Genomic DNA, 21,809 nt, shown 5'->3' with positions numbered 1-21,809 from the left:
TAACTGATATAATAATAATAGGCCCTTCAAATCATATTCTGTGAGACTAAAGTTGGAATATTCAAGAGAAACTACATTTTATTTCAATTTTGGAAAAGACACTGCTTGTACAACTATTGAGTGTATCTAAAAATCTAAGAAATACGGTCTCTATTATTGTAGTTAAGATCTATACCCTGCCCTCATTGGCAATTTAGCACACTTCATCATGCTTTGGCAACCCTTTTGGTCATACATTATCTTCATTTCATCCCAATCTTACGTTGTCACTAAAGCCACATATACTGCATGTTACCATGGCTCAAATATGCCCCAGCCATATTTTTTTTTCTTCTACATTGCCAGTACATTGCCTTCATCTCATGGTGTTTCATTTGTCCTTAACTGAATAAATGTCAGAATACTATTCATTTTCTGCCATATTTCAACCCTGCCCAAGGACATTTTCACAATATGTAAAATCTTGCTATTCTTGGGAAGAAGTCAAGTGATGATAGCTAGTACCCTAACAGTAATGTGAAAATGCCCTAAATGTACCAGAGTTAAACCATTTTTCTATCAGCCATCATTTTCGAAGAGGACCTTGACATCTAACAAGTTGTGGGCTGTCCACGGTGTGTCCGCAGGTGGCTGGTAAGGCCCATATGGGCACGGAATGTTCTGCCACATGTCGGTACCACTATTGCAGCATTTGCAGCTCTGGCTTTGCGGAGTGCTCGCTTCTCTTGTGTTATGGTTATCCTTGTGTCTTCAAATGTCTGGCAGCCTTGGTGGCTCAATATGCGCCATGTCGATTGATCTTGTGCCAGGGTTTCCCAGGAGGTGGTGTCGATATCCAGGGACTTGAGAGAGGCTTTCAGCATGTCTTTGCGTGTGATCACTTTCCTTGAGACAGCTCACCATAGAGGAGCTGTTTGGGGATGCAGTGGCATCCTTGCAACATGGCCTGCCCAGCGTGTCTGAGCTTTGATCATCAGGGTGTAAACTGATGACAGGCCTGCTCTAGAGAGGACTTCTGTGTCTGGCACCTTGTCCTGCCACCGGATCCTCAGAAGTCTGCGGAGGCAGGTCGTGTGGAAGTGGTTCAATTGGCTAGCATGCCTCCTGTATATGGTCCAAGTCTCACTGGCATACATCAGGGTAGTCAGCACTACTGCTCAGTAGACTTTGAGCTTTGTAGCAAGGCTTACTCCATGGTGGTCCCACATTAAGGTGACCAGACATCCCACTTTTGGTGGGACAGTCCCGATTTTTAACAATTTGTCCCGCATCCCGCGGCATTTTACAAAAGTCCTGATTTTTGGAAAGAATGCACGACAAGCTAGGGAACAGTGGGAGAACAGGAAGGGAATATATGGTTTTTGGCGGCCATGTGGCTATTTAGCCAGGATATTGACGGACTGGAATGATGGATTATTTCATAATAGGCAGAGGAACACGGAAATTGTTCTAAATTCCTGGCAAGGGAGGCAACGATTCTCTCCTCAATGTTTTGCAATCCGAGACAGCGACAGCCAGCAAATCTCGAGTTAACCTGAAATCCCATCAGATACGTCAGAGGCAGGCCGGCAAGATACGCTCACTCAAAGAAGCGTTAATAATCCCCTGGAGCCAGCCTCGTGTAACCTCCCGGGAAGCCAGCACCAACCAGGAGGGACACGGGTCCAATAAACATGTGGTCGCGTTCAGCCGTCCCAAGATCCTGTCCACGTCCTCGGGAACCACAGGATTGAACTCCTCCCAGATAACACTCTCAAGGCCTGCCTCAGTCATCTCGTCTGAACTAACCCAGTCAGCGGCCAAGTCTTCCCGAATCTGAGTTATTTTATCAAAGAGATACTGTACAAAATCCTCAGCTCGGCCCTGCAAGGGGTCATCCCACGCTCCCAGATGGAGAAGGGAGCGGATCACCCTAAACAGGGCGGCTGGGCGGTTATCTGATGATGCGATAAAAGTGGCAAAATAGCTAGATTTCGCTGCTTTTATCGCCACTAGGTAGGTCTTAATATGAGACCTTACCAGTGTCAAGTCAGATTCGGATCGGCTGGCCCTCCAACTGCTCTCTAGGCGGTTGTTGCTGGAGTAGTCCAATGGAATGGCAGAGCCGATACGATTAGTTCTAGCTACGTCGCAGCAGCTATCAGAACATGATTGTACACAATCACAAACTGCTTCCAGGACTCTGGCTCTGGATTTTGCCTTGAGGATGACTCCTGAAGCCTTTTCCAGTAGTAGATATAGCCACAAAGCAGTGGAGGTTTGTAATCAGAGTTTCCCTTCTCCTAGAAGATGGTTCTGTTGTTTTATCTACCATTGGGGCATAAAGCCCTCTTCCGCTGTCAAAAACCATTGACCACCTTCTCCTGTAATCCTGGAAAGCCCTTATGAGGTGCTACCAGCCAGGCCAGCTGGACCAAGGATTTTTTTGTGGGAGGTATTACTCCTCCAGCACTCCTCATCTCGATAGGTAAGGGAGGAGCCAAAGAATTCCTGGTGTTGTTTTCCGCAGCGGTGTTGTGGCTGCCGCCGCCATCTTGGAAAGTTTGTAGCAGAAAGGCAGGATCAGGAATGGGGGGGAGGGGAGGAAAGAGGCCTACCTGCCTATTTGGTAGCAGAAAGGCAGCTACAGGTGAGGTTATCCAGGGCCGAACACAGCAGATGGCACGTTGGGTGCAACATTACTCTGAGTTATACTCTAGAGAAAACGTGGTAACTGAAGAAGCATTAAATAACATTGAATGCCTGTGACTTCCGGTTTCCTCGTCTTCGGCGGCGGCGGTGCCTTTTGAAGCTCCGCCAGCCCCGCCGCTTGTAGAGCCGCTTCGCAACTAAGAAGCGGCTCGAAAACGTCAAAATCCTCAGGAATTTTGAAGAGAGATCGCAGGGCACAGGTTGAGCCCCTGCAACCCCCCCAGGGAATAGGGGAGGGAACAGGAGCGGCTCCTGTTCAACCTGCTGGACTCCGGGCGCCGTGGGACAAGTCTGCTTTTGCAGAACAAGCCGGCTACAGGAAACTTCAAATTTAAAGGAAAGGAATTAGCCTTAACAAGCAGTATATTTCTACTTGAACCCTGAAACTCGGAATCGCAAGTATTAGAGTTTTCTTGGCTTTCTAATCTGAGTGAAAAAATGCGGATGAGTGAAAGTGAACTGTAAAAACATGGCGCTTAGCCTTAGAGTTAACGAGCTGGCGAGTGTGGATTGCTGAACTCATCTTGCTTTGTTACAAAGTTTCTAAACTGTTACGAAGTTGCTTCGCTTGTAACAAGAGAATAAGAGAGAAATTTCTCCCTTTTCAATACTGGACTTTGCTTTACTTTAGTTTTTATTTGAATAAATCTGGGGGACTTTTTCAGAAGTCTTTGTGGAGGTGGGAGAAGAGGAAGAAGAACTTCCCTTTTTAGTAAAACTAGCTTACGTGGCAGGATGGCCTCAAAGAAGCAGGAAGTGAAGGCAACAGGAGGTGGATCTCCCACACATAAAACACAGCCTCCCCCTGAACAACAGATACAGACTCAGAAAAAAGATTTTGATGTGGGAGATTTAAAAGAATTTATTTCTAAAATTCTGGATGATAAATTTCAAAAATCTCAACAGGAGATAGATGACAAACTTCAAAAGTCACACCAGGAATTTATGCAGGAAATTAATGAAGTTAAAGATATGGTGAAACAGAATCAAAATAAGGTGACCAAAAAAATATCAGAAGTGGCGTCTGGCCTGGCAGAATTTATTATTAAAGTTAATTCTAAAGTTGAAGAATTTAAATCAGAAGTTAATGTTAAGATGAAAGACAATGATTATAAAATTGCTGATGTTGACAATAAAATGCAGAGAGTTGAAAATGAAATTGTGATGGTACAATTCAGGGCAATGGAGTTTGCAATACGGCTTCGAGGAATTCGAGAAGAGGACAGACAGGATTTGAGACAGGTCTGTTCTGAGGCTTTGGCCAAGATCTTACAAGTTAATCCCGATGTGGTTTTTCACAAAATAGATAAAATTTATAGAGTGAATTCTTGGGTGGCCAGACAAAGACAATTGCCCAGAGATGTGGTCATATATTTTACAGATAGAGAAATAAGAAATGACATCCTGCAAAAATCCTTTTACACCTCTGTGCAAGTGGGGGGTTCACGAATTGGAATTTTTAAAGAACTACCCCCTAAAATGTTGAAAACCAGAAAAGAATTTGGCTTTCTTGTTAAAGAATTGCAAAATCAACAGATACCATTTCGGTGGGACGCCCCAGTTGGTATAATCTTGAGATACAAGGGAGAAAGATATCGTTTGAACACCGTGGAGAAGGCAGAGCACTTCTACACTACTATTCTTAAGGAAAGAACACCATCCCCACGTACATCTACAGTTTTGGAGATTAAGGAGAGTGATGAGAAGCAACCTCAACGAGAATTGCAAGAACAGTCTAAGCAGGAACCAGAGGAAATGCAAGGTGCAGAAGGAGGTTTTTTGGATGAGCCTTTGCTGGAATCTTCTCCAATCTTGGACCCGGTTCGGATGATTGAAGTTAAGGATCAACGTATAACTCGAGCTCAATCTAAATTACTTAAACAAAAGCAACAACAACAACAGGAAAGACAAGACAAGAAGGGAGCTAAGACTACTACACAAGAGACTGGAGCCATGGGGGGAGCGACTCCGAAGATCGTGGATGATATTCGGTTATTCTGCTCTTTGCTCCAGAAAGATGAAGATGATGCTTAAGTGTTTATCTTGGAATGTGAATGGGTTGAATTCAGCACAGAAAAGGAAGAAATTATTTACATATTTGAAACAATTTAATAATGATATAATTTGTCTACAAGAAACGCATATTACAGTTCAAGATCAAAAATACTTGATAAACTCCAAATTAGGAATACATTTTATATCTTCAACGTTGCAAAAAAAGAATGGTGTGGTTATCTATGTAAATAAGAAATTTACGGCTAAAGTTATAGAAACAGATGAAGATGGTAGGTTTGTAGCAATTGAATTACTTACAACATATGGCCAAATTCTTTTGATAGGAATTTATGCTCCCAACCAACAACAGGATTATTTTTATAAAATGTTACATACTAAAATACTACAATGGGACTATAGATCTATTTTAATTATGGGAGACTGGAATGGAGTAATAGACTCTAAATTAGACAAAAGAAGTTCAGCGAAATCTAGGATTAGGTTACCTCAGACCTTTTTCGATATGAAAGAAGATTTGGAACTAAAAGATATTTGGAGAATACATAATCCAAAAGAACTGGATTATACTTTTTATTCAGATAGACATAAATCCTTCTCTAGGATTGATTTTATTTTGTTGTCAGATGATTTACTTGTCAAGACAAAAAAAACAAAGATTTTTCCAAGAATTTTGACTGACCATAGCCCAGTATGGATAGAAATTGAGATGGATAAGGTTGAGAGACGTTCTTGGAGATTAAATGAGAACTTGTTTAGATATGAAAAAAACACAACAGAACTTAAAAAGCATTTGAAAGAATTTTTTGAAATAAATTTGAATAAAGGTACCCCAATAGAAACTGTGTGGGACGCAAGTAAAGCTTATATGAGAGGGGTACTTATCTACATGAACTCTAAACATAGACTGTTTCGACAAAAGAAAAGATCTGAATTGGAAATAGAAATAAAGAATAAAGAACAGTTACTTATTAAAAATCCAACAGATGAAAGAATATGCGGTGCTATAAAACTTTTGAAAGACCAATTCCAAATGCTTATGGCGGAACAAGTAGCAACAAACTTACAATATGCGAAGCACAATACATTTTGTAACGCTAATAAACCGGGCAGATGGTTGGCTTACACATTGAGGAAAAAACAAAGTATACAGACTATTGATAGTATTGATATTGGAGGGAAAGAAATTTTTCAACAAAAATTAATTAAAGAAGCTTTTGTGGACTATTATACCAAACTATATGCCAAAGAGGAGGTGCAGAATGGACTTATAGAAAAATATTTAAACGATAAAAGAGTTACAAAAATTACTGATCAACAAAAGGAAAGAATGAATTATCCTATAACAGAGGAGGAGATAATAGTAGCAATTAAACAGCTAAAAACAGCCAAAGCTCCTGGCACGGATGGTTTGACCGCAGTGTATTACAAAACTTTGCAAGCTGAAATGGTGGAACAACTCAGAGATTTATTTTGCAATATTCAACAAGGGGGTAAAATACCCCCATCATGGACAACAGCTTACATATCTTTGATACCAAAAGAACAAGTTGGTCCTAAAAAACCAGAGAATTACAGACCAATATCTCTTTTGAATACAGATTATAAAATCTATGCGAAAGTACTAGCCAACAGGTTGATGCCAGTAATCCAAAAGGTGATTCATGATGATCAAGCGGGATTTATCGAGGGCAGACACATGAAGGATAATGTAAGGCAAGTAATAGATTTATTGGAATATCTTGAGAAGAATAAACAGATTCCTGCAGTGCTGGTTTTTTTGGATGCAGAGAAGGCCTTTGATAGAGTGGATTGGAATTTTCTACTAAAGACTTTAAAAAAGATGGATTTTGGGGATCAATTTATACAGGCGATTTCAGCAATTTACCAAGAGCAAAAGGCACAGATCATTATTAATGGAAGTTTGACAACAGAGTTTAAAATTGAAAAAGGAACAAGACAGGGATGTCCGTTGTCCCCACTTTTATTTATTTTAACACTAGAAGTCTTGCTAAATACAATACGGGATTCTAATATCTTGAAAGGTATAATGATTAGGCAAGAGGACTACAGAATAAAGGCATTTGCAGATGATCTGGTAGTTACCCTATCACAACCAATGGAATCAATAATCCTGATGAAAGACATTATACAAGACTATGGTAATGTTTCAGGTTTTAGACTGAATCCAAAAAAGACTAAAATGATAGCTAAAAACATGACACAAGATCGTAAACATGAGCTTGAAAGGAGGGCAGGTTTTGAGACTGTACCTAAGGTAAAATATCTAGGAGTTCAGGTTGCAGAATCAAACACGAAATTGTTTCAAAATAATTATGAGGTGTTGTGGCGAGAGGTGCAGAAAGACATGGAGACTTGGAAAAAACTGCAGCTGTCTCTACTTGGAAGAATAGCAGCAGTTAAGATGAACATTTTGCCAAGATTTCTTTTTTTGTTTCAAATGATCCCGGTGCTTAAAAGTGATAAACAACTGAAAGTCTGGCAAACTGGAGTCAATAAGTTTGTCTGGAACGAGAAAAAGCCGAGAGTGAAATTGAAAATTATGCAAGATGTTCCAGAAAGAGGAGGTCTTAAACTTCCAAACCTACAGTTATATTATGATGCAGCAGCTTTAACTTTAGCAAGTGATTGGTTTGGAAGGAAAAAGGCTGGAATATTGAATGCAGAAAGTTTTGATCTTGAATTTGGATGGCATGCTTACTTATTTTATGATGACAAAGTTGATAAAGTATTTAAAAGTCATATACTTAGAGACTCTTTGATGAGAGTTTGGAAGAAGCACCGACTCAAATGGGATTATAAAATACCGCTATGGCTGGATCTTGGTCATACTTTGTGGAATACAAATATAATGTCACTCGGGGGGGTTTTATACAAAGAGGTTCTTTTTACAGATGCGGGCAGATGGCAGCTGAAGACATTGCAGACACTGTTGGACGAAGGGATTAATCTAACTTGGTTACAATATAATCAATTACAATTGAGATGGAAAGAGGACCAAAAAACTGGTATTATGTTGCACGAGGAAGAATTGGTTAGACATATAAAAGAGAAAGGTCCAATGCATAGCAAAAGGCTTTATAATGTTTTGCTAGAAAGGGATTCAGAAACCGAATTAGTTAAAGATTGTATGATTAAGTGGGCACAAAATTTTGAAGAACCAGTGATGTTGGAAACATGGGAAAAAATTTGGGTTCAGAATGTTAAATTTACACAGTCGCAGAACTTGAGGGAAAATTTCTATAAAATGTTTTATAGATGGCATTTAGATCCCAAAAAGTTGTCATGTATGTACCCTAATGTTCAGCCAAAATGTTGGAGATGTGAATGTTTGGATGCTACTTATTATCATGTTTGGTGGACCTGTAGGAAAGTTAAGGCTTTTTGGATAAAAATTTGGTGGGTCATGCAGAATGTTTTGAAGAAAAAAATTCAATTCTCTCCACAATTGTTTTTATTGGGTATAGTTAAGGGTTTTACATCAGGTGAAACAAAACTGATGTTGTATATGATAACAGCAGCAAGATTGTTGATAGGTAAATATTGGAAAAATGAAGCTTTGCCCACTATTGAGGAATGGACTTTGAAGATGGCCAGTTTTGCAGAGATGGCGAAGATTTCAGCATACTTAAAAGATTGCTCACAAGAGACTTATGAATGGGAATGGAAAAGATGGATAGAATATGTTCAGAACAAATATCAAACTAGAAAGTATCAAATAGCTTTTATTTGAAAATAATGTATTAGAAATATTTTAATGTAATGAGGGTAAAAAGAAAAACTATAAAGGGGAGGGAGGGGTTCAAGTTTTTATATAAGTGTTATATTAAGGGGTTTTTTTGTGTTTTTTTTATCTTTCTTTACCAGTTATGAGTACATTATAGGGAAGTCTGGGGGGAGGGGAGGGTTAGGGAGGGTTAGGGAGGTTGGGAAGTTTGGGGGGGTGGGGGGGAAAAAAGGGGTGAAAATGTAATTGTAAAACTTTTGCAATAAAAAAAAAAAACATTGAATGCCTGCCTGTCTTGGAGGAGCTTGATAGTGAACCAACTTTAGAAGAACTAAACGTGGCCCTGGATTCCCTTGCCTCTGACAAGGCACCCGGGAAAGATAACATCCCTGCCGAAGTTCTGCAGTGTTTGAAAGAGAACATTTCCACTGAATTGCATGAAATCTTCTGTCTTTGTTGGAGGGAGGGTGGAGTACCACAGGACATGAAGGACGCAAATATCGTCACACTGTATAAGAACAAAGGCGACAGGGGTGACTATAACAACTACTACGGCATCTCTCTTCTTAGTGTCATAGGGAAGCTGCTTGCCCGTGTCATACTGAAGAGGCTCCAGGTGCTTGCAGAGAGAGTCTATCCATAATCACAGTGTGGATTTCGAGCCAACAGGTCCACTACTGACATGGTATTTTCCCTTAGACAGCTGCAGGAGAAGCCACTTTTCGTAGCCTTCATAGATCTTACCAAGGTTTTTGACTTGGTTAGTAGGGACGGCCTTTATAAAATTCTCTCCAAGATTGGATGTCCATCTCAGCTCCTTAACATCATTAGGTCCTTTCATGAGGAAATGAAAGGCACTGTAGTTTTTGATAGCTTAACATCTGATTCCTTTGACATTCAAAGTGGAGTGAAGTAGGGCTGTGTCCTTGCGCCAACTTTACTTGGGATCTTTTTTGCTGTCATGCTGAAACATGCTTTTGGAACTGCAACAGAGGGTATCTATCTCCGGACTAGATCAGACGGAAAACTCTTTAATCTTTCTAGATTGAAAACAAAGTCTAAAGTCCAGCTGAAATGCTTACAAGTTTTCCTTTTCGCTGACGATGCTGCTGTTACTGCTCACACTGCCGAAGACCTTCAACAACTTATGCACTGTTTTAGCAAGACCTGCCAAGACTTTGGGCTAACAATCAGCCTGAAAAAGACATAAGTCATGGGTCAGGACGTGGATTTATCTCCCTGTATTACAATCTCTGCACAAGAACTGGAGGTCGTCCATGACTTTGTGTACCTCGGTTCAACCATATCCGATACTCTCTCTTTAAATACTGAGCTGAATAAACATACTGGTAAAGTGGCCACCATATTCTCCAGATTTACAAAGAGAGTATGGCTTAATAAGAAGCTGACGGAACATACAAAGATCCAGGTCTATAGAGCCTGTGTCCTGAGCACACTCTTGTACTGCAGTGAGACTTGGACACTTTACGTACGGCAGGAGAGAAAGTTGAACACCTTTCATATGCATTGTCTCCAACGTATTCTTGGCATTACCTGGCATGACAAAGTTCCAAATAGCACAGTCTTGGAACAGTGACGTCTATGCTGGCTTGGGCATGTCGTGAGAATGGCTGATGGTCGGATTCCGAAAGATCTCCTGTATAGAGAATTAGTGCAGAGAAAGTGCCTTAGAGGGAGACCACAGCTGCGATATAAGGATATTTGCAAGAGGGATCTAAAGGCCTTGGGAATAGACATTAATGACTGGGAAACTTTGACCTCTGATCATTCAGCATGGATGCTAAAGACACAGTATTGTTGTGTATGTATCTATTTTGTGCGGGAAATTCAAATGCACAGTGAATTCTGATTGGTTCTGGGTTGCCTCTGGAAAGTATATAAAGAGGGCTGTTGCCTGTGAGTTTTCGCTGAAGTCTCACCCTGAATTAAAGAGCTGTTGTTACTAGCCTGCTTGTGCCTCTCGTTATTCCCGCACTACAACATTGGCGACGAGGATGGGATAGAGGCCACAAGAGGCAAATCAAAAAGAGCTTGGAGTTTCAGCCAGGGTGACTAGCGAACATGGAGACACGGCATGTCTGCCTACGTTCCGCCAAAACCCTTCGACCCAACCCGAGAGAAGTGGGGTTCGTATCTGACCAGGTTCGAGTGCTCCCTGTAAGCGAGCAAAATGCAAGGGCTTTCAGCAAACAGGAAAAGGGCCCTGTTCTTAAGCCACTGCGGACCAGATGTGTTCGAGATGGCCGAATCACTCTGCGAGCCAACCCCAGTCCAGACGGTTCTTTGGGACGTCCTCCAGGCCAACCTGAGAGCCCACTACGCTCCAGTTCCATCTAAATTCGTTCAGCGCTACGAACTCCAGTAACGAGTTCAAAAAGAAGGAGAGCCGGTCAGCTCCTTCTATGTGGCCGCACTTCGAAAAGCCGCAACACATTGTGACTACAGAGATTTAGATGACGCGCTGCGTGAACAATTGATTTGCGGGGTTCGAGATACCCGTTTACAAAGGCGTCTTCTAGCCAAGCCAGACCTAACGCTAGCCGGCGCGCTAGACGAAGCCCGAGCACATGAGGCCTCAATGAAAGCTTCGGAAGCGCTGCAGCGACCAAGTTCAAGCAAAGACAGGCCGAAAACAGCCCCCGTCCACAGAGAAGAGGTGCGAACCAGCACAGAGGAAGAGTCGGATGAGGACGTCTTCCATACAGAAAAGAAATTGAGCGAACAAAGCCGCCGCCACGAGAACTGCCCTAGCTGTGGTGGGGATCACGAGAGACATTCGTGTAAATACAGAGAAGCCATTTGCAGGCGTTGTGATAGAGAAGGCCACCTAGCACGAGTTTGCAGAGCTCAATTTCCGCATAGTCGAAAGCCACGTGACTACCGCGACCAACCAGAACCAGCTTGTTCAAAACAGCCAATCAAAGATGACGGCACGAGAAAACGGCGCGAACCTCAAAAGCGGGAGACCTACAGCACGAGAATCGGCCAAGCCAGCACAACCAACGACGAGAAAGTCTACACGAAAGTAGAAATCAACGGCAAATCCTGCGAAATGGAAATCAACACCAGGTCTACGTTATCGATCATGTCCTGGTCAACCCTCAAGGCACTCCTGCCCAAGCTTCAGAAGAACCAGCTGTCCCATCAGAAAACCCGCCTACTCAACTACCAGGGAAATCGAGTTCCTGTTGAAGGCGTGGGCACGTTCCGGGTCACCTACGGTGAGTTCCAGAAAGAGCTGCCCCTGACCATCGTTAGCAAGCCCCTACCAAGTCTACTGGGCATGAAATGGTTCCGAGCCCTCGGCACGGGCTTCACGGGCGTTCATCAGCGGATCATCACTTAAAGAAACCCTGCTCCATGAGTTTCGGGACATTTTCGAAGAGACTCTAGGCAAGTACGTGGGGACCCCTATATCTTTTAATCTAGACCGCAATGTAGCGCCAATTAGACTGAAAGCAAGGCGAGTTCCCTTTGCTTTAAAGCCCAAAATTGATGCGGAGCTCGACAAGCTCATTAAGCAAGGGGTGCTAGTTCCCATGGATCATGCTAAGTGGGAAACCCCAATAGTCATGCCAGTCAAATCGGATGGCTCAATTAGAATTTGCGCTGACTATAAGTGTTCAATTAACAAGGCGTTGCAGCAGAGCGCCTATCCGGTTCCAATAGTCCACCATCTACTACACTCCCTGGAGCCTGGCAAGCTATTTGCAAAACTAGACCTTGTGCAGGCGTACCAGCAACTGCCAGTAGATGACGCTACGGCAGAATCACAGACAATAGTAACCCACAGAGGTGCCTTTAAATGCACCAGGCTTCAGTTTGGGGTCAGCATCGCCCCAGGACTTTTTCAAAGCACAATGGAGTGCCTTCTACAAGGCCTCCCAGGTGTCGTCCCGTATTTCGACGACGTTTTGATTAGTGGCCAAAACGAAGTGCAGTTGGGCCAAAGGGTCAGACAAGTCCTAACCAGATTCAGGGAAGCGGGACTTAAACTCAAATGAAATAAATGCAGGATAGCGGTTCCATCAGTGGAATTCTTAGGCTACAGAATCGACAGCACAGGCATTCACCCCACAGAAAGCAAAGTTAGGGCCATCCAAAGCGCGCCCACCCCCAAGTCAAAATCAGAGCTGCAGGCTTTCCTGGGCCTTCTCAATTTCTATACGATGTTTTTGAAACACAAAGCCACCATTGCCGAGCCTCTGCACAGGTTCCTGGGAAAAAACGTTCCATGGGTTTTGGGAAACCGAGAAGCGACCGCATTCAACGAGGTAAAGAGACTTTTGTCTGAGGACAGTTTCCTTATCCAGTACAATTCTGAACTACCTCTAGTATTGGTCTGTGACGCTTCCCCCTTTGGCGTAGGCGGGGTTTTAAGCCATAGACTGCCGAATGGGTTAGAGGTGCCCATCACCTATTATTCTCACACTCTGTCTAGTGCTGAAAGGAACTATAGCCAGCTAGATAGGGAGGCACTAGCGGCTGTAGCAGGGGTCAAAAACTTTCACGAGTATTTGTTTGGCCGCACCTTTGAACTTATTCTAGACCACCAGCCTCTTTTGGGACTTTTGGCTGGAGATAAACCGACCCCAGCGGCTCTCTCCCCCCGGATGACCAGATGGTCCATTTTCTTGGCCGCTTATTCGTATAAGCTACTCCACCGGCCGGGCAAAACCTTAGGACATGCTGACGCCCTCAGCCGATGTCCTTTGCCTGAATTATTGGACAACCCAACCCCGGAAGCCCCGGTCTTACTGCTTGACATTGTTTCCCCGGGTCCCATTTCTTCGAACGAGGTGGCGAGGGTTTCTGCCAGAGACTCTGTTTTGCGCACAGTAATGGGCTGGGTAACGAGGGGTTGGCCTACCAAGGTGGACGGTGGTGACTTCCAATTGTACTTTAACAAAAAAAAATGAACTGTCAATGTTGGGGGGTTGCTTGTTGTGGGGAGACAGGGTGGTCATTCCTTCACGGTTAAGGCACAGAGTTCTAGAAATGCTGCATGGGGGACACCCTGGTGTTGTTCGCATGAAAGGCCTAGCTCGTAGCTATGTTTGGTGGCCATATCTCGACCAAGATGTCACTGAGTGGGTGGGGAAGTGTAGGCCCTGCCAGGAGTCCCGCCCAGATCCTCCCATAGCGCCCGTTCGGGAATGGGAAAAACCAAAAGGACTGTGGGGGAGAATTCACATCGATTTCGCTGGCCCGTTCCATGGCCAGAACTTTCTTATTATTGTAGATGCATATTCTAAGTGGCTTGAAATTGCCTTAAAGCCATCTACCACTTCTGAAGCCGTAATCAAAGTACTCAGAAAACTATTCGCAACACACGGGTTGCCGGACACCCTGGTATCCGACAATGGCCCCCAATTCACGGCGACTCAATTCGAAGGCTACTTAGCCGAATTAGGCATAAGACATGCATTATCCGCTCCTTTTCATCCGGCTTCTAATGGCCTTGCTGAAAGATTTGTAAGAACGGCCAAAGAAGCCCTCTCCCAACTCGATGCAGGGGACTGGCAGGCTAGAATAGATGAGTTCTTAGCGGTACAGCATGCCACCCCATGCCCCACTTCGGGCCGCAGCCCAGCCGAGCTTTTAATGGGCCGAAAGCTACGATACGTTCTAGACAGACTGCATCCTAATTACTCCTCCGATAGCTTCACCGGGGAAGGGGGAGGACTAAGACATTTCGAAGTAGAATCACCAGTTTTTGCTAGAAGCTACACCAATGGGCCTTTATGGGTAGAGGGAACCATCGTAGGAATTACCGGTCCAAAGTCATACACAGTTGATATAGGCCATGGTAAAATCTGGAGGAGACATATAGATCAATTGCGTAAACGTTTACCAAACGAAAACTCGTGTCCTAACTATCCAAGTCTTCCTGACACAGCTACCTCAAGCCAGAGTAAGCCAGAATACTTATCTGGCAACCCTGAGTTCCAGCGCTGCCCCAGCGAGCCGACACTCCCAGCCGGAGATAGCCACACCTCCGGAGAAATCCAGGAGGTTCCATTGGCAGAGCCGGGAGAGACGGGAGGTCCCTCCGACCGGCTCGACGCCTCGCCAACAACTGAACTGCGCAGGTCAACCAGGATTAAGACATGCCCTGGTCACCTGCGTGATTTTGTATGTAAATATGTAAATAGATAGAATAAGTGCCTTCTGATCTGTCCCCGCCCACACACACACACAAACACAGCCAGCCGAGGGTTAAGGAAGCACTTGGAACACACCCAGGTCTTTATCTCCAACTTGGCAGCGATATACACACCGTCTGCCAAGTGCTTTTATTTCCACAGAAAACAGAAAGATAATATACTCAGTGTACAAGAGTCCAACAGAATTAATATTCCTCTCAGCAGTTTCGGACGAGGCTTTAGTGACTATCCAAGGTTTATTTTTGTTCGTCACAGGGATCACTGGCCACCACCCTCTATTATATAGTCTTTGGGGTGTGGTCCAGTGACTCAGTTCTAATCCCTAGCACGCCTCCTGAGCTGCTGCAATCGTTTATCATGCCTTCGGAGGCGTGCGTCCAGGAATGATGTCTCTCCTTCACTCTCATCCAAGACACCTGTCTCCCTGCTAATCTCCTCTCCCTCGGCCGGCACCTGAGACAGTGCCAGAGGGGAGGGGCCTGGAGAGGGAGGCCTGGCTGACTCCTCTTCCTCATGCTCGGAGCTTTCTTCCTCCGATGGGATAGGCTCAGAGGGCGGGGCCACAACACTTTCTGGGAGGGGAGGGGTGTTGTGTATGTATCTATTTTGTGCGGGAAATTCAAATGCACAGTGAATTCTGATTGGTTCTGGGTTGCCTCTGGAAAGTATATAAAGAGGGCTGTTGCCTGTGAGTTTTTGCTGAAGTCTCACCCTGAATTAAAGAGCTGTTGTTACTAGCCTGCTTGTGCCTCTCGTTATTCCCACGCTACAACAGTATGGCCTTCTCCAATTCGAAGAGACACTTGTTCAGCAGGCCAAGGCAAAGAGGCAGTCCCGGAACCAACGAAATCTGGGGGCTGGGCAGGGGACAGACTGTATCTGCCCTCAATGTGGAAGGGATTGCCACTGTCGAATTGGCCTTTTTAGTCACACCAGATGCTGTTTTAGGACCTCTTTCCAGAGCACGATACCATAGTCTTTTAAGACTGAAGGTTGCCAATGATGGTAGTATTTTCTAGATGGATAAATTTTTGGCCTTTGGGCCAGTCCCTCTCTCTTAGTCCTAGGAAGAAGATAATAGCAAACTACTTCCCAAAAGCTTGCTAAGAAAACTGTTGGGACTTGTCCAAGCAATCACCAGAAGTCAAGACTGACTTAAGGGCACCCCACTCTTACAGTTATTAAGTATGCTACTGCAAAACCTCTGAATTTACTTTCTTTTAGCATTTCCATAACAGGCCTTGGCAATAAAGGTTAACAAAGAAGTCCAAAGTTCACTATGATCCCCTTTAAATTTAGAAAGCTGAAACACTTTGCTTAGGTCACTAAAATTAGGAACACTCTGTCCAAATAAAAATATGATCCAGCCAAGTCATATGAAACCTTTTGTGAGATACTCCAAGAGACAATCAGCATTCAAACCAGTCCACCACTGTATGTCACATTCCTACAGCATGAGTTGAAAAATCTTTCTCCTGTTGATGAAGTAACCAGATAAGATGTAGGTGTCCTATGGAAAACTAGCAGTCATGGCTGCCTCCCAATGAACAACAATTAAAAAATGGAATATGAATGTGTTGCTCCACCAGTCCATTGTACAGAAAATATAGTGACTTGCCACAAGGAATGAAAACAGCCTTTATCACTAACATTATTATATCTCTTAGGCATAATGATTTTGTGTATTTTACTACTCCATTATTTTTTCATCTGGTAATTAATGCATTTAGTTGGAGGACTCAGGGAGCTATGGATAGGCAGTTATTTTGTTCTATTCTCCCTAGCAGATTTTCCTTGATAAGGGGGAAAAAACAGAACCACTTGGAGGAGCATCTAAAAAGCTCCAAATGAATGACATTGCTATTTGGATACAAACACCCATGCCTATACAAAGGTTTTATTAACGTGAGGTACTACTATCATTTTCAGTCCTGATACCGTCATCTCTAAGAACTGGAAAAGCCAAGAACAAGGAATAAAGAATACCATTGTGGATCAAGTTTCTGCAGATTCTTCAGGAACAAAATCTTTCACTCTCGCTATACCCAAAAGAAAAGGGAAAAGAAGAAAAAAATACTCAGTAGGCTGATTCTATATATTTGTTGCTGAAGAAAAGTAAGAAATGAAACAAAACTCATGTCAGTTTCAGTTGTTTCATCTGGATTGCTGGAGGAACTCACACAGGTTTAGCTCTTAAAGGACCTAAATCTCAGGAGCCAGAAAGAAGGGTAAAGTAGTTTCAACTATATAATGCAGCTGAACTCACAACGGCATAACGAACTACATGCACCAGTTCTGTGCCACTGTCGAGCATTCCTCACCTCCTTCTGCCCTTCCATTGGCCAAAACTCTCTGATGCTGTCCAATGGGAGGTTAAATGGCAGTTAGCTGGTATGCTGCCCCTTCCTTGTTCTTCCTTTGCCAAAATTATTCTTAGTAATAAAGGAGAAAAAAGTGAGCTGAAAAAGGTAAATGGTCAACCCCATCCCCAGCACTGTGCTGATAAAGCAACCACTCAGAGCACCCAGCAAGTGATGAAGGAATGATAGTAATGAATGCTTTGTTTCAGAAGGGGGGGGGGGGGAGAAGAGGGGGGAGGGGGAGGGGGAGAGTGGGGGTGTCCAGGAGCCAAAGCAAGGCAAGACAGGAATTTCTCCCATTGGGAAATGCCCAGTCCAGCTATGGAGGAGCAGCACTTACGTTGATTAACTTCAAAAGGTCATTGGTTTAGCTGATAAAGAACTCTGGAGCATAGCATGATGATAATATGCATAAGCAATGCTAAATCTTTAATGACAGGATCAAGAGACTCTTATAGTTAGGAACTACTTTTTCATTGCCATAGAAATCTCATGTAGAAGTGACCATGAGCACCAACAGTTTCTGAGTTTCTAGTTATTTATACTTCTGAGGGGAAAGATACATATTCTATGCACATAGAAGACAAGAACTCCAAGATACAATTTAAGAAATGGGCAATTGCAAGGTTTGGTTTCTAGTTTTTGTAGTCCAAACCTCAAATCATGCTCAGTGGCAGACAAACCATTTCAATGAGAAAGTAATAGAACATATCACAGATGGGGGTAAAATTGTAGCAAAATAGAATGATGATGAAGAAAGTCATGTCAGCCAATGACCACAGAAGCATCTTCAGATAATGATGGCTCCCTCAGCTACGAAACTGAAATGAGCACCATCCCCCAGAGTCAGACATGATTGAACAGAGGAAACCTTTACCTTTTTTTAAATGCTTAAAACAGGACTGCTATAAGTGTGTCCCTATTATCAATAGTGACACAATGGAGGTTATCCAAATCTGAGAAGCAAAAACCTATTCTCAAGAGCAGATAGTATCTATCAGCAGATTAGCAAATTATGTTTGATCAATAGCTGTAAAGTAAATAATTATGCAAAACTTTGCATTTTGTTTTCTTGCTCCTTTTTTTGATGGGTCAGGCAAAGCTCAGAGACAAATTGTGACAATTTAAGATGTGCCACCAATATGCTATTGTAATTTTTGAGAATTTTGCCACATACTGGTCATGATCATGAAAGGTGTTCCCAATCCAGGTATCTTTTGGTTTTGACGTTATGTTGCCTTACTGGCAAAGGGATGGCCACGGTATCACTCCTTCACAGGTGATAAAGAAAGCACCAAATCACAGAGATAGATCACAGATGCTGCATATTCTCTCATTGTGGTATTTGCTTTGGATATTATTGCTGATAAAGAGAGACATTGAAGAAGTGACTTCTTCTATATGCATTGTGATTTTTCACACTGCCTTAGCAATATAGGAAAAAGCTGCTGTATAGTTGTTCCTCCCCTGCCAGAACCGCCTTTAAAGGTGAATAATTGTGTGACTGAAGCTTTTGGGTAGCTAGGCACTGACACAGATATTGTCAATAGGTACTTCTCTCATACAAGTAATAGTGAACCATAAGCTGGCTTTCTTTCTTGATAGTAACCATCTCATATATCATTAGTTTTGAATTCTGTGAAAAACTGCACAAAATTATCTAACCATATAAGACTCCAGTATCACGTCTTACAAAATCTAGAAGGCATTGTGCTCAAATGAGACCTAACTATAAGTTTTAGACAATATTGTGGGTGGTTCTAGGTACTTGCTTATTCTGAAAACACAAGTTGCTATAGATAAAAAGACTTCACTAGCTAGTAATATGACCTTGAATCTACCCTATTTCTATAAAGTAGCTATTGTTTCCCATTAACAGTCTGTAAAAATATTTCTCTCTCAATTGTGGTTAGCCGCTTTTTCTAGAATATTTCTGGCAGTTGTAGTATTCCATTTTATTAGATTAGCTTCATTAATATTGGAACCATTTCATCTCTAGAATATTAATCAGGGTTTTTTTCCCTCAGAAATGAATACTTAACCAAGACTGATAACCTGCAAAGAACATGGAATCTGAAGTTGTTTCACCTTGGCTTACTAAATGTTTTCTTGTTCAGTTCCCAATGGGAAGGAGAATAACTGAATACAATATATGGATGAAAGAAACTTTTTGCTTAAAATAAGTGAAACAGTACAGTTTGAAAAGCAGAGTTTTACTTATAAAAGCATTGTTAAGATTTAGAAATTAATTGCCAAAGATAATATAAATCTGCACTGATATTTCTCTCAAATGCCCATTTGAAGATCTGTATCCTACTCCAATTTAGACTCCAAATTATTCCATGAACAATTACATAAACCTGTAGTTACACATACCTCGAGCACCATCTCAGTCATTTGAAACCGTCTTTGAGAGCTTTTGTCGGAAGTCACTGGTTCATGGAGCAGTACACCAAACATATCATACTTCTTTAAGGCCTGCTTGTAGTTTTTCTCACTCAAGTCAACCACACGATCTTTCCCATCATAGGTAGGGAAGTCTAGTCCTTCTTCAGCCCTGTAGCAAGCAAGCACATAAAAAACTGCCAGGAACCAGCAAGCTGCCTTCATACTGCTGTACTTCTGTGAGTTTATCTGGGAGAAGAAAAGGAAATTTTAGGGGAAAAGCCTGGAGAAATTCAGCAATCTCTATGCACTGTTTTGATCCCCACGTTTTTCCAGTAAATTGATCTAGATGGATTCAGGTCACCAGGAAGCATCTGTAGCAAGTAAGTAACCCTTGTTTGAAGACAAAGGCAAAAAAAAAAAAAAAGGAGAAGCTGAGAGACCAAACCCTGGATACCTTACATAGCTCAGGCCAGCTTCTGTGTCATTCAGAACTCCATTTTTAGGAAGCAGTTGTTTAAAGCTATTAATAGATCCTACAATGAATAAAAAGGAAAGATATGACATGATTGAGAGACTGCTGGCACACTGCCTCTGAGTGAGAGAAAGGAAAAGCAGAGGGTGGGGAAGAATTCAAGGGAGATTTACATTCTTCCTTGTGCAGAAAACTGGCAATCATCAACCAGAATGCATAAGTTTATGGCAATTTCCCTTGCAAATACTTTATTGTATTATTTATTTTACTAAAAACAATTAAAGAGTGTTTTAAATGAGATCCTTTAATTATCATTCATTTTATGAAGGAAAAACTCCATAAAATGCTTCTGGGATTTTCTTTTTTGTGGGATTTGAGGGGGATTCCATTTGCTTCAGATGTACCATCTAATTATAAGTCATTTCCAGGCCATAAAACTTGTCCTATAGCTTGCAGTTTAAAAAAAAATATGTAAACAAATGTTCTGCATTTATCTTCTGTGAGCCGTTGTTCAGATTGAAATTTAGTAATTTGATTTATCAGATTTAAAAAAAAAAGCTGGAGGAAACTTGGGAGTCAGACAGGTTTTTCTCAATTCCTTATAAATCAAAAGGGGATTTAAATGCAGCATGAGCAAAGAAAGATGAACTCCTTTCTTATAGCGAACCATTATTTTTAGCTCCTGTTCTCCTGGAAAGGAAAACTGATCTCTCCTCATGTCATCTATTCAGGCTGAACTTTGTGTTACTGCCTACCTCACCAATTTACATTAATGTTATTAATTTAATAGTAGGCATGTCTTTTCACATAAGAACTGCTGCTGTGGTTTCTTTCACTTAAGAGCTGGGCCCTCACATTGAGAAAGCATTAGGGGTATTTCAAGGAATTATCATCCTTCTCTACTGAAAACAGAGTCGTCTGCTGGATTATTTCTCAAATAGTCTTTATATCAATTTTACATTTGCTTTATATCATTTTTACATTACAGGAGACATGATGAAAACTTACTATCACAAGACATGGGCAGATGTATAACCATAGTTTCAACTGAGAAGCTGTGAACATCCAGAACCAAGCCAAATCAAAAAAATGCTAGAGAATTCCCAGAAGTCTAACACTCAGACAAATCACCATCAGTGGGCACATAGACACAAACATCTACATATCATTCAAAAGAGACAATCAAAAAGCCAAAAGGGAAGCCAAAAAACCAAAACACCAGCAATGAATACCCAGATGAGTTGAGATTATTACCAATATTAACAATCAAGAAGTCAAATCAAGGAACTGCTAAACAAACTAATAGTAAACAGCCCAGTCAAAGAACCTCCAAGACTATTCCCACCAAAACTGATAGGGCAAGCCACTAGTATATAAAGTGAGAGCAAATCCTATTCCCTACTTGTAAAGTTCAGTGGGCAAACATAGTCGTGAGGCTTGATTGCTCAAACTCAGCTTTATTAACTTTCAAGCAACTAACAACAACTAACTGGACGAAGTAACCGAGCGAAACGTAACTCCTGACAGCCGCTTAAATAGCAAGCTGTCAAACACGAGAACCAATGAGCGAGCAGCAATTTCCCTCCACTTCAGAAGCTCGCAACAGAACCAATCAGCATAGCCCGGCAACAGCCGGGCGCGCTGATCATAGCTGTGAGGACTCAACACCCCTTCGCACCCAGCTCGCGCACTCGTAGTCCTCCAAATACGTGGGACGACGACAGCACCTCCCAGAGCATCGCACCGTAGGCTCGGCAGGTGCCTCCGGCGGGGCCCCACTTTCTTTCTCTGGCGCTGCGGGAAGTGGGTTGTCATTCATACGAGGAGGACTCGAACTCGGCGCCAGACCCGGGATGTCAGGTAAGTTCTCCGGCAAGGATGCTGCAGGAAGGGGAGGCCGGATGGGCTCCGCACTGGGAAGTGTCTCAACTGGATGGCATACGGTTGTT

General features: G+C 42.5%; 1 protein-coding gene across 1 annotated transcript in view; it reads right to left on the bottom strand.

Moving 5' to 3' along the window:
- CASQ2 (calsequestrin 2) overlaps nucleotides 1-19,925 on the bottom strand; it is a 96,531-nt gene extending 76,606 nt beyond the window's left edge. Inside the window, exon 1 of the mRNA XM_034411163.2 lies at nucleotides 19,377-19,925. Within this exon, the coding sequence (XP_034267054.2) occupies nucleotides 19,377-19,610 (234 nt within the window). The 5' untranslated portion in view covers nucleotides 19,611-19,925. The remainder of the gene's footprint in view (nucleotides 1-19,376) is intronic.
- Between the last annotated feature and the right edge of the window lie 1,884 nt (nucleotides 19,926-21,809).

This window comes from Pantherophis guttatus, chromosome 2, assembly GCF_059756535.1.
Source record: "Pantherophis guttatus breed Tessera chromosome 2, ASM5975653v1, whole genome shotgun sequence".
Lineage (NCBI taxonomy): Eukaryota > Metazoa > Chordata > Lepidosauria > Squamata > Colubridae > Pantherophis > Pantherophis guttatus.
The sequence above is the reverse complement of the archived record's forward strand: the minus strand, read 5'-3'. Positions and strand labels throughout refer to the sequence as shown.